The following is a 13,640-nucleotide window of genomic DNA, read 5'->3' on the forward strand; positions in this document are numbered from 1 at the left end:
TGACCACCTGTGATGCAGCAGGGCTGGCTCTGTGTTCCGTGTCTGGTGCCTGAATTCACAGTGATTTTTAAGACCCTCCTCTTCTGTTAGAACTTTGAAAGACAAATAGACATGTGTCTTTCTCCTGGGAGAGTAGGCAACATTTTTAAGTGTATTCATCTTAGCTTTGCTTTTATTCAGGGTTAACCATCTCTCCCTTAGATTACCAGGCAAAGTAGCACATGCTTTATACCCCTCCCCCACCCCAAATAAATCAAGCACACAAATCAGGATAAATTGTCACCAGGTTATGACTGTGGTTTCAGTAACCACATTCCCATTAGGTGTGGTTAACTGAGGAGAGATGAGCATGGTTTTTCTATTAATCTTTCTTTCACAACAGTAGAACTCATTATTAGAACACACTATACATAACTATAAACTAGTCATGATTTTGAAAAATACAGTATACCTTTCTGGAAAGTTGTGATAATGTAAATGTTTATGTATAATTAGGTCCTTTACTCATAGTTTTTATTGTTTCTAATTCTTCCTTAAGCTAATTCTCAGTTTCTTAAACCCGAAGGCACACTTCTTGTATTCATTCTAAATCTTTCAGACCCAACATCTTTCCTTTTGTGACAAAGCTCTGTGGTCTTGGTTCTCCTTCTAAACTCATGTTGGGCAGATAAAATATATTATGCTCACTTTGTTAAAGATGGTGCTGCCCACGTGGAAGCTCATCACCCAGGTGATATTAATGTGTGTTGGGGGCAGGCTGTGGGCAGGCAGGATCCTTGTAGCCTGGGGCTTGGTTTTAGGACTAAGCCTTTCCCACCCTTTTTGATGTGGGGTGGTGCAATCCCATCATGCCTCAGATAAATGACTTTGTATTAGAGACTTCCCTATTTTGTATATTGGATTAAAGGTTTGGATTTCTGCACTATAAAGTGGGGCAGACCGGGAGCTTGCTCCCTCTCGGTTCCTGAGATTAGCATTAGAGGAGAGAGCAGAGCAGAGAGCAGAGAAAGGCCATGTGAAGGAGGCCAGGAGAAGCAGCCAAGATGGTGGAGTGCTGAGTGAGAAGCCAGTTTGTGCAGAGTTTGTGCAGGGAGAAGGAAGGAGATGGGGAACAGAGGTGAATAAGTCTGGTGAGCTAGAAACCTTTGATTCTAGGAAACTCGGATAAGTCAGTAGCTTTGTGAGCACTGAATGAGTGTGTTTTGGAGCCCAGTGTGTGTTTTTACTTGCCCACAGGGTGCAATCTAGGATTAAAGATGATGGCCCACCGGTTCTTGGCTCTATTGTTTCTTTACCGACTGTCCGAATCCAATGCGAACCTGCATGGGCCAGGTGGCTGTGATGGTGGCCTGGCTACTGGCTTCACAACCTAGAAAGATGTCACTTCCTGCTTGCACTCCACGGGGTCTCCCCAGAGCACACCTGGCCTTCTTGCTATTCCTGTGCTCTGTCATTGGCCAGTCTATGACTGGAAGCAAGAGAAAGAAGTGACATCAAGCATATCATAGGCTTCTGAATGCTGGCAAAGACAGACAGTCCCCTCCCTGACTTTATAGCTCCAACTCCCAAACCGGGCCTCTTTGTCACACTTGCACTGAACGTTATCTTTGCAGCTGTCACACAAGCTGAAGTATCAAACTTGCTCTGACCATTACTATTTCTTTAGAGGGATTAAGGGTTTTGATTTTTAAAATCATGTCTTTGCTAGAACATTATGTTGTAGAAACTCATCTGAGTGCATCTTAGCAAAGTCTGCCCAGCGTCACCCCAGTCTATGAGCTCTCGTTGCCCTCAGGCGGCACCACCCACCCAGCCTCCTTCACAGACAGCAGACAAGGGGGCTCTGGCCAAACGAGTGAAGCTGACAAAAGAGGTTGAACCAGGACTAGCGTATGAAGCTGGCCAGTGTGAAAGAACGGCGCCCTGTGAGAGTGGCCCTGGGGCCCCCCTGCCTGTCTCTCTGAAAGTGCCCCTCGCCAGCTCCCTCCCGTCCACACCCTTTCAGGATGCAGGGAGCCCTTTCCAGCTCCGTGACCTCAGTCACACTCTGTCATCCATGTGAGCCTTGGCTTCTTCATCTCTGATACTGGATTAATTGAAAAGGACCTTCCTTGGGGGTGGTTGTGAGAATTAAACAAAATAATGTAAACATATGGAATGTCACCAGCATGCAGTTGACACCCAACATCTAGTGGCTTCCATTGCTTAGTCATTTGGTTCCATTGAGGGAGTGGGGAAGGTAACTAGGGCCAAACTGCTCCATGATTGGCCCTAAGTGGGCAGATCAGAGTGGGCATGTTTGGGCTACTTTAACCAGCCCACAGCCTGGCGTTTGTGGCTGGGGCACAAGGATCCTGAAGGGCTTCCCAGTAGGTCCTGCTCTCACCGAGGTAAGGCAGGTAGTTCTTGTATTTGACAGTCCCTTGTGCGGAGCAGACCTCTTAATTCAGCGGTTCTCAACCTGTGGGTCGCGACCCCGGCGGGGGTCGAACGACCAAAAGACAGGGGTCGCGACCCACAGGTTGAGAACCGCTGTCTTAATTTGCATTTATGGATAAAAAAACCTCCTTGCTTATACCCTCCATAACTCACTTGGCACCACTTTGTTTTACAAATACAGTAAATGGAAATCGGTGCCCATGTGCTGAGAGTCACACAAAGGTCTCTACATTTCTGTGAGAACCCCTATATCAACAACAGACTAACTTGGTTTTTCCTTGCAGTTTTTCTCATCCTTCTGCAAGACACTTAGAGTGGCACCTTCTAAGATGCTATAAACAGCATCGCTGTTTCTGGTTGCAAAACGTCTAACCACATTGGTGGCTTTGCAAACATTCTGCAGAAGCTGCTTGGCCATCCCCTCTCACTTACTTCCCTCGTGTCATGGTCTTCCAGGCAGGAAGTGGCTTTCGGGGTGGTTCTTGCCCTGCTGGTCCTGTTACTGAGCCAGCTGTGGAGAAATTCTCCTCAGTCCTTAAACACCTGCTTCCCCAAGAGTCTATTTCTGTGTACTGGGGAAGAAGAGCGAGGTTCGCAGGTTCGCTTAACCTGCTGCTCACTGTGTCGTGTGGAAGTCTTGTATTGTGCCAGTAAATTGTTGCCTTTTCTCTTTTCTCACAGGAATATTTTTATCCGCGATACTTAGGTAAGTTTAAATCACTGTTTCCTTTAGTTGTCATAAAGACATAGTTGGGGAACGTGTGTTACATGTCGGGGAAATGATTGGTCAGAATCTCATTACCAACTTGTTCCTGGAGGGAAGATTGCTTAATTACTTAGTACGTTTGAAACCACCCGGAGCACTCAGTTCAAAACACTTGTGTCTTTTGTGCCATAATGATCCGTGTTAAGTTAACCTCAGTCCAATGCCATTATTTGCAAACCTCTTTTCTGCTCTGAGTCCAGGCTTAGTTTATTACTTAGGAATGTGATTGATTTATAATTCTCAGACTTTTTGCTCTCAGAACTCTGTGCATTTCTAACATTATTGAAGAAGTTGCCAAAGAGATTTTATTCATGGGGGCTGTATTTATTGATATTTACCGTGCTACTAATTAAAACTGAGAACATTAAAAATGTTTTTATTTAATTTGAACAACAGGAATGTACAAACACACACTCTGTTGGACAGTGAGTGGTGATATCATTGTGTGTAGGTGGCCAACTGTACACTGGGGAGCGAATGTGAGTAAAAGGGCAAATGACAGCTGAGTCTGATCAGGACAATGGCACTGACTTCCTCAGTGACCTGAAAGAGGCCCCGGCCTCCCCCGAGAACTGCTCCTTTAATTAATAACATTGTAAGAGCTTTTTGGATGCATATCACTTGTGACGAGAGAAATGTATTCCATTCTATAAAGCTCATGTTGGTAAATTTTCCACTGGCCTTCTACCCTCCTAGAGAAACCTATTCTGGGTCCATATCTGGCAACAAGCAGAGTGGACCTGTGACTGGCCTTGGAAAGCCCAGGAACCCGCTACTGGGAATGTGGGGTTTGTTTCCTGAGACAAAGGGTGTTCAGTTATCCCATGGGCCCACCCTTTAGGGACAATCTGTTGCCTGTACCAGTGTCTTCTTAGGCATGGAGAGGTAGCAGGGACCTATGGAAGGACCAGATGAAGTGGTTTAACACCCATTCTGCCCAACTTCAAGTTTCATGTCATCCCGGGACGCATGTGCTCAAAATGCCAAGCCTCCCGCCCCCACCCCCATGCCCATGTGGAACGTCCATTGTCAGTCTGTGTCCAGCACATCAGACAGTTTTGACTTTCAAAAACAGACTGACTTGTTTCCAAATGGGGTCAACTTGAAATGGAAGTTTAACTCTCTGGCTATGATCAGAAAATTTACTAGATGTTATTAGTGATTCTTCCATACAAGAGCAGAGGGAACCCAGTGAGAAGCTGCAGACGGTGCATGGTGACGCTCTTTGGATACAGTGTCTGCCATTTTGGTGGAGTCATTTTCCTGTTGCTCCATGTGAAAATGTTTTTTTATTATTATTGAGTGAGAGGAGGGGAGGCAGAGACAGACTCCTGCATGCGCCCCGACCGGGATCCACTTGGCAAACCCCTTATGGAGTGATGCTCTGCCCATCTGGGGCCACTGCTCTGTTGCTCAGCAACCGAATCATTTTAGCGCCTGAGGCGAGGCCATGGAGGCATAGTCATTGCCCAGGGCCAACTTGCTCAAATTGAACCATGGCTGCAAGAGGGGAAGAGGTGGGGGAGAGGGCGAGAAACAGACGGTCACTTCTCCTGTGTGCCCTGACCAAAAATCAAACCCAGGACTTTCACACGCTGGGCCGACACTCCACCGCTGAGCCAACCAGCCAGGGCCAAAAAGTTTTTGTTAAAGTGTATCAACAAAAGCTAAACTGTGTTATTGCTGGAGGACTAGAGCACCCCAGTAAATGTGAATAATCTATTTTTCTAGAGGTTTCTCAGAAGCGACAGGAGTGCTTCTGAAGTCTGTTCCGTTTCCTGTGACTAGAGAATGACCCGCCCTCACTTCTCTCTTGCAGAGTGCATTAGTAAATATGGATCTCCGTACACGAAAAACCCGGATTTTGTCAAATGTGTTCAAAGTAAGTCTATCTCCTTCTTGTCTTCCTCAAAGCCCTGGGCATTGGGTAACTTTAAGCTTTGTTGTGGTTTTCTGGGGGTCTTGAATATTTTCACCTGCCTGAAGTCTGCTCCCTTTGCAGTGAACTGTCTTGTTTAAGCAAGTATGTTTTGGTTTTGGGTTGGCAAGAAATGCACACGGTACGCAATTTAAACCTCTCACGAGGGTGTAAAGAGAAAGCACATCTCTGGCCCTGCCTCCTCATCAACCAGTAAGCTCTCTTTCCCAGAAGCCACCGTGGTTACCGGTTCTAAGAATATATAATATGAGCAGTCTCAAGGGTGACTGACCCTACACGTGATCTGACCCCACATTGGCCACCAGATACCGCGGATCCCTTCCATATCATCACATTCGGAGCCGCACAGGCATGTTCCTGCCAACCCCGGCATGGGCAAGGGGCACAATGTAACCAGTGTGAACTGGCGGGCTTCGAAGCTATTCCTAGTTTTTTGTTATTACCAGCAAAACCAGAGTGATATCCTTGGACCCTTGTCACCTCTCACACATCTCGGTATATCTGCAGAAGAAATTCTTAGGAATGGAATTGCAGAGTCAAACTTACGTTTGTTTCTCACTTGGATACAGACCTGGCCCTCGTTATCTCCCAGCAGTGGGTGACAGGACTGCCCATCCCCCACATCTCCAACCATCTAATTCGCTTTTTATGAACTTTTTGATCTCTTCCAATATTAATGATGTTTTATTTTATTTTATTCAGTCATTTTACTTTATGTTTTTCCTACTAATGAGCGAAGCTGAGCTTCGTGTGTTTAAGGACTTTATATTTCTTCTGTGAAGGATTTGCGTCTTTTTACTATTATTGTTATTTTAAGTTATTGTACAGTAAAACTGACATTCTTGTCACATGACTTTAAACCCACACCTAGAACTGTGTGACCACCCCAGCTGAGCCTGACTCATGGCCTTCCCTGGTCTGAGTGCTTCAAAGTGTGGCTGAGTGATCACCACTAAGCCCATAGCATTGGTGTTTTTTTTTTGTTTGCTTTTTTTTTTTTTTAGATTTTTATTTATTCGTTTTTAGAGAGAGGGGGGGGGGGAGGAGCAGGAAGCATCAACTCCCGTATGTGCCTTGACCAGGCAAGTGCAGGGTTTCGAACCGGCAACCTCAGCATTCCAGGTCAACGCTTTATCCACTGCGCCACCGCAGGTCAGGCAGCATTGGTGTTTTTACTGCACCTGTTCCACGGGTGAGGAAAACTGAGGCTCGAAGGACACAGCCAGGCTCTTCCTGCACGTGGTGGAGCCCTGCTGTTTTAGGGATGGCCTAGAACAGTGGTCGGCAAACTCATTAGTCAGCAGAGCCAAATATCAACAGTACAACGATTGAAATTTCTTTTGAGAGCCAAATTTTTTAAGCTTAAACTATATAGGTAGGTACATTCCTTATCGAGGTAACGCCCGCACGTGGTATTCTGTGGAAGAGCCACACTCAAGGGGCCAAAGAGCCGCATGTGGCTCGCGAGCCGCGGTTTGCTGACCAGGGGCCTAGAAGGCTGTCCAGACCCGGTACTGCTTATAGACCCTGGCCGGCCCGGGCTCGGCGGGGCTGCTGTGTCCTGTCAGCCCCCTGTCCGCATGCCAGCCCCACACTTCATCTGGTTTGCTTCCATCCCAGACCCCAGCCCGCACCGGGATGAGCAGAGGAAATGATGGCTGAAATGTGGGAAGGGAGAAGGGTGCTGCTGTGTGGGCAGGGGCACCAGTTAGCTCAGAGGACCCGGGAGCCATGGCCACGCCTGGAGGGAGACCTGGAGTAAGACTCTCCCCTCAGGGTCAAGCCACGAACTGAGCCTCCCCAGGGTCCCTTGTGGCCTCACCAGAGCCTTAGGCAGATGGGGGAGCAGTTCAGCTTTGTGTCGATTTGGCTTTTTGTTTTTAGTTACCATTCTTTGTTGTTGTCAATTCGTTAAACCAATTTCTTCTTTTATAATAATGTATTCAAATTCATTAGGTTGTTTTAGTGTAGTTTCTGGGTTTTAAGCTATCTTTTCCCTGAGATTATAAAAAACATTATCTCATGTTTTCTGTATGGTGGTCTGGAATTTCTCCTGATGAGAGAGGGATCTGGATATATTCTTATTTTTCCAGATAGCAGCCACCTTGTTCCAACACCATTTACTTAGAGTCACTGGGGTTTGCTCAGAGAGAGGCCACCAGGATCCTAGGCTATGTTGTTCCTATGTGAAGGATCTCTTGGCATGCATTAAAGTGACTTAACTTGTTTGAATAACAAAGCCGATTTCTTAATGGGATTGAGACTTTCTCTCCTCCTGCTTGGCAAGCCTGGGAGATAAGGTAAGAGGGAGAATCCCAGGGCTGTTCCCTGAGCTGATGTTCAAAGGAAAAATCTCCCGCAGCTGTGGCCTGTGCCAGATGTCTATGCAGTTTCCAGCAGCGTAGGAAGCTGCTTCTCACGCCTGGTCTCTCCGCCCAGCCAGGACCCACTGTGACCCTGGGCAAGCCTCTCTCCCCTCTTCCATCCCCTTTGACCAACTACACCCTCCTCAGGCACTTGACACCGTGCACTTCAAAGTTTCTGCAGCCTGGGCTGCTGCACAAATGTACCGGCTGTCCTTATAGAAGCTGTGACGACTGCTGGGGAGTCGGGCTGTCACTGGGGGCCACACACCCTGTCTCCTGGTCTTCGAAGATGTGCCTTCCAGGCCTGAGTGAACATGGGGTCAGTTCAGGCAACTTTGCACTGTTTGCATCCGTTCCTTCCTAAAAGTAGTCAGACCTGGTGATCACGGGCTGTTTACAGCTGAGTGCTTGGTGACCTGTTATTGTTAAAATTGAAGCAGTAGCCTCAAAGAGATCATCTTTTAGTTGCCAAAGTGGTCAGCCCGGATAAGTCCCAGGTCTGGAGCAGACTTTTCCACTGACCTTTCCACCTTCCTTGCCCACAGATTCCCGCGTCGTGCTGGGGTGTGCCCACGGTCCCTTGCTCTGCTCTGCCCAGGCCGGGTTGGATGAGCCCCAGGCCCATTCTCCTCTTGAGGGAGGATCCCTTTGCCCTTTTTCTTCGGTCAGAACAGTGGGTTCCCTATTAGAGCACGCTGTCCAGGTTATAACTTGTCATTACCTTCAAATTTTGGGAAAAGGGAGTAAAAGGCAGCTGAGAAAGCCGAGCTGTTGGCTGTCAGCAGATGGTTCACATTCCAGGCCACAGCAACAAAGCAGTTCCCTCCTCCCTCCCCTCAGCTCTGCCAGCTCAAGGCCAAGATAAACCCCTTATCTCCCGAGCAGCCCCGCCCATGCGGAGGCTTGACGTCAGCGCACAGATCACCTGTCAGGCCAGAAACCCTCTGCAGGCTTGCTGTGGGGTCAGGGAGGTGGTTCAGTCTGTGCCCTTGGGCCCACAGAGTTCTGTCTTAATTCTGAAAAGGTTTGCTGGGCACCTGCCCGGAGCCAGGCTCAGATGTTCCTTCCTCCTTCCTTTTGTCCTGGAGATAAACTTTGTAACAGTGATGGGTGGAGCTCCTTCTGGGCTGGGTGTTGTGTAGGGATCTCCTAGAAAATCACACCTCAGGCGAAGTGGGTATTGGCCCCTCAGCTCAGGGACCCTGAGGTTTTTTTAGGGGGGGTAGTCATTCTAGGCAAATTCTAGACGAAGTTAACCAGACCTTCATGTCAAAGGTACACATGTGTACTTCTGAAATAACTTTAACAATATGTCAAGTGGAGACACACACCACCTCCCTGATTTCCCTACCGTAGAGGTCCCTCTGGGCCTCATGCCGTGTGTTGTGGGAGGTGTCCAGTGAACCAGCCGCTCCATCCAGGTGTCAGATGCTGGCCGGGCCTGGCATACGTCGCCCACCCCCCGGTCTCTCTGACCCTCCTGCCCTAAAACCCCCATCCTGTCAAGACAAAGTCAGGAAGGAAGATCTGTGCCTTCATTTCTCTGGTCCTAGCACTGGGCTTGACCTCGCCCTCCCTATTCCTTCTGTCTCCAGAGTATAACCCGTTACTTACAGCGAGTGAGGCAGCATGGAAAGGCCGCTAGAGCCGCCGTGGGGGGACCGCAGGGTGACCTGGGGTGGGTTTGAGGCAGCTGTGGGTGGCACGATTCCATGACCAAATTCCTCTGATCACTGGACCCAGTTCCTACTTGCTTACCCGTGGAAGGCATTTACAGCTTCCTGCCAAAAACAACCGAGCGTGTCTCAAAAACACTGTGAGACGTGGTGTTTGGTCTACAAGCCCACTTTGAGGTGTGCCGTGGAAAGGTCACAAGAAAAGCACGATGAGAGATGTCGCGTTCCAGTGTTTCAGACACGACTATGCAGGCGCCCCGAGGATCGGGGTGCCCCGGCCGTGTGAACAGCTGAGGGCACAGAGCACAGGGGCGTCCGGAGTTTGTGCCAGCGACGGGCTGGCTCGCGACCTCGTGTGAGCTGGAGGAATGCAGAGACCGCTTGCCTCCTGTGCTGGCGGCAGGGAAATTCACTGCGATGACAAGAGCAAGCCCTGTGGGGAAAATGCTGTCCCCAAATTTGGCATCAGGCTGGCAACGTCAGTCATTTTAAGAAAGAAGTGATAAACTGCACAGGACACCAGGACAGATTCTGGCCTGGCGCTTTCAGCGGACAGAGGCCCTGTTGGTTTGGGCTTATTCCCAGTGACCAGGCAGTGGAATGAATGGTGACTTCGGATCCATATGGGGGTAGGGACAGAGAGAAAAAGCTGGAGAACCTTTGCATCCTCGTTCCCTGTGGGTTAGATGAGCCTCTGCCCACCTGCGGCTGCGTTACCTAAGGTGGGCTCTTCCCCTCGTAAGTTTGAAGAGTGATAATCCCCGAATCAAGTGCTGTAGATGGAAACACGGCCCTTGGAAATAATACTAGTGACACAGTTTGCATAATAGTGGGTGTTTTGTTAGAGAAAACGTCAGTGTAGTTTGTCCGAGATGAGCCCAGATGGCATGCCTCTGTTGGCACCTGCCCTTCTGCTACCTGCTCTTTCATCCTCCGGGCCTGGAGAGATTTGACAGCCAGTTGGCCTGGGTGACCGTAGTCTCCAAGGCCACTAGGGAGATGTACCCAGCTGCCCTTATTTTTATTTTATTTATTCATTTTAGAAAGGAGAGAGAGAGAGAGAGAAGGGGGGGAGGAGCAGGAAGCATCAACTCCCATATGTGCCTTGACCAGGCAAGCCCAGGGTTTTGAACCAGCGACCTCAGCATTTCCAGATCGATGTTTTATCCACTGCGCCACCACAGGTTAGACCAACTGCCCTTAACTAGAAGCAAAACAAAGAGCAGGTTTTGGTGTCTGTTATCTGTGCAGCTAAAATCCACTTACCATGGACACTGGCGAATTTACCAAGGGCAGTCTGGGTGCCAACCCCCTCTGGTTGTTAATGAGCCAGTCCCGGAACCCAGTGGACCTCCGCCATGGACAGTTGTGCTGTTCAGGGGCTGGATGAGGCATGTTCACCCCGGACTGGAGGAGAAGAGAAGTAGGAAGACCACAGAGAGGCACTGTGAGATATTTAATGTCTGTAGGCTGATGAGAGAAAGACAGTCGACAAAGGCAAAAGCAGCTTTGAATGAGGGAAGAGAGAGGGGGCCGTTCAGGAACAGATGATCGCGTGGCACTTTCTGTGTGAACTGGACAGGACGTGCTGCTGCAGGTCAGTGTGAACACTAAGCCCGGACGGGCTGAGTCAGGACACAGCTGCGTTTGATGAGGTTTTTCTGGCAAACCTCGACAGGTGAGCAGTGGTGAACGCAGGGCCTGCAGTACCCCAGACCTGCCTGTGTGCCTCCGCCGTCTGCACCTGGCCAGCTCAGGGTGTCTCCCAGCTCCCGGCAATGTCTCCGCCGTCCTGTGTGTCTGTAGACAGGAACCCTTCTCAGGCCAGGGGAATCCAGCCTCTTCACAGTGTTTTGAAAACCCACACGTTTCCGATTGGCCGGCGATGCAGAGAGGTGGATGGAAAGGCCTGTCCCTCGCTGCCAGGCCCCTTGGCGTGGCCAGGGGCCTCGTGGAAGGAGTCTTGGGGCTCTGGGCACAATCGTAGCCTTCCCCCATGTACTCTGCTCTCAGCTGCTTGAAGCCTGAGAGAGCGTAATAGCCACGCGGACAGGGTAAGTGCTCCACCGGCCACGTGTCACGAGGCTGCCAATGTGTCTGTAAGAAGCTCCTCATCGAGTAGAAAGCCCTTGGAAGGCCGTCCACTGGAACAGTCTCTGAACTGTGGTGCCTTAAACAGGAGGAAGATATGCTGGTGATTGACATGCTTATCCTAGGCAGATGGCTCCCCAGACAAGTCAGAGCACATCCGGCCTACGCACCGTCACCCTGGGACGCTCTGGGAGGACCTAATGCAGCCAGGGTCTGGGGCAAGCCGCTGTCTCACGCAGGCAGATTTCTGGGGGAAAGAGGGGGAGGCACTTCCACAGAGGCCAAGCCCAGTGGAGAGAATGTTGGTGAAGGTTGATGTCCTCGTGGTTTGGGTGGGCAGGGGCCCTGGCCTGAGAGGGTGGAGACGTCCACTGGGGATTGGGGGAATGTTCTTCATCTGCTGGGAAGGCCTTTGGGTCAGCAAGGGGTCTGTTGACCTGCTTCCTAGGAGGTCTGAGCTCATGGGGTTAAGCCAAATCTTTCCTCTCTTCTCTTGCTCCCTGATGGGCCAACACCCCAACTCCCTGACCCTATGGGTAGGTGGCCACTGCCTCCTAAAAACAGCCGGGGGCCTGGCCAGCCTGTTCTGTGACCCTGCCCTGCCCAGAGGGGTGGATTCTGTGAGACCGGCCTTTGGCAGGGCCCGGACCTGCCTCAGAGTGCTCCCACCAAGGGCCCGACAAGAAGCGGTGCTCCTGCTGGCCATGACTGGTCCCTCCCTGCTGGGTGGGAGCAGCCCAGGACCGTGTTCTCCTCCCTTTCATCTCAGACCTGCCTGACCAGTGCTCTCCAAACCCCTGCAGTAAGGAGGGGACCCAAGTCTGCCAAGACCTCATGGGCAACTTCTTCTGCCAGTGCAAAGTCGGCTGGGGGGGACGGCTCTGTGACAAAGGTACGCCCACGGCAACCACGGAGTGAGGGGTGAGGGTGAGGGTGAGGGTGTGGGGACCTCCCTGTAGGGCCGCTTGAGAGGCCCCAGGCTAGAGAGGCTGTGTCTCCCCTGCCCTTTCCCCCTCCCTACCCTAACCCTCTCCCTGCCCCACTTGGGGACACAGCCAAGCTGGCCTGTTCTAGTTGAGACACGAATGGGGAGGCATGGGGGTGCTGCCAGCTGTCCGAGGACTCAGGCCCCTCCCTGGCCAGCCTCCGCTCAGCTCCTGGGTGCGGAGGGAGATGTCCGAGGACTCAGGCCCCTCCCTGGCCAGCCTCCGCTCAGCTCCTGGGTGCGGAGGGAGATGTCCGAGGACTCAGGCCCCTCCCTGGCCAGCCTCCGCTCAGCTCCTGGGTGCGGAGGGAGATGTCCGAGGACTCAGGCCCCTCCCTGGCCAGCCTCCGCTCAGCTCCTGGGTGCGGAGGGAGACGGGCGGACAGGGCATCCTCGGCCCCTTGTGAGAGTCATCCCAAGAGTGAGAGTGTTTAAACAGTGCCAGAGGCGCTGCTGTGCCTCTCGGGACAGAGGCACTGCCCAGCTTGCGGGCCATCCGGTCAGCTCCTTAGGGAACTCCAAGAGCAGGACTGGGACAAAGGAAAGGGCCACCATAAGGCAGTAAGACCACCACACAGGAGCCTAGCAGCTGCCCATTAACCTCAGCACCCCGAGATTAAAAAGGGGACAAGAGTGATTCCCTCTCCAACCTCCCTCGAGTCTGCCATTGCCCAGTGTCAGCAAAGAAGCTGCAAGAAAAATCCCCTAGGCCCTGGTTGGCACTGCCAGGTGGGCCCCTTCACTGTGGCTGAGAGCCGTGTCCCACCTCAGGGCCTCCTGGTGGTCCTTCCCGGGGCGACGGAGCTGAACCAGAGGCCCTGCCCACTGGTGGTCTGTGAAGGCTCGGCTCAGCTGGGAAGGGCTTGACCAGCCTGAGTTTGGGCCTCATGGCCGCCTGGCCGTGTTTGTCCTCGGGCACTTTCGACTTCTGCCCTCCTCCTATGCCCACGTAGATGGCCACAGAACTGGCACGGTAGACCGTCACCACCCACAGCGCAGGAGATCTCCCCTACCCCACCCCACCCCGCCCATGATCTGAAGGAGACAGACGCTACCACATGCTTGAGGCGGGTGTGCGTCACTGCTGGGCTCTCCCCAGTCCCTCTGTGTCCTGTGTGTGCCCAGATATCAACGAATGCAGCCAGAAGAATGGGGGGTGCAACCAAATATGCTACAATAAGCCGGGCAGCTTCCACTGTGCCTGCTACAGCGGCTATGTGCTCTCCCGGGACAGCAGGACCTGCCAAGGTAAGGCCCCACCGGGACCCACGGTTTCCCGGCCTCGCTCCTCAGCTCGCGGGCGCCCTGCTCGCTTCCCCTCCCCTCTTGTACTTTTGCAATTGCCAAGTTGCTGAAGTTGGCAGTCACATTGGCTCCT

The 13,640-nt window shown here is 51.5% G+C and overlaps 1 protein-coding gene across 1 annotated transcript in view; it reads left to right on the forward strand.

Moving 5' to 3' along the window:
* The window catches only part of GAS6 (growth arrest specific 6), a 44,345-nt gene that overhangs the window by 11,519 nt on the left and 19,186 nt on the right, over positions 1 to 13,640 (forward strand). Inside the window, exons 3-6 of the mRNA XM_066380492.1 lie at positions 3,121 to 3,145; positions 5,025 to 5,087; positions 12,047 to 12,169; positions 13,388 to 13,510. Of these exons, the coding sequence (XP_066236589.1) occupies positions 3,121 to 3,145; positions 5,025 to 5,087; positions 12,047 to 12,169; positions 13,388 to 13,510 (334 nt within the window). The remainder of the gene's footprint in view (positions 1 to 3,120; positions 3,146 to 5,024; positions 5,088 to 12,046; positions 12,170 to 13,387; positions 13,511 to 13,640) is intronic.

The sequence above is a fragment of the Saccopteryx leptura genome, chromosome 4 (assembly GCF_036850995.1).
Source record: "Saccopteryx leptura isolate mSacLep1 chromosome 4, mSacLep1_pri_phased_curated, whole genome shotgun sequence".
NCBI lineage: Eukaryota > Metazoa > Chordata > Mammalia > Chiroptera > Emballonuridae > Saccopteryx > Saccopteryx leptura.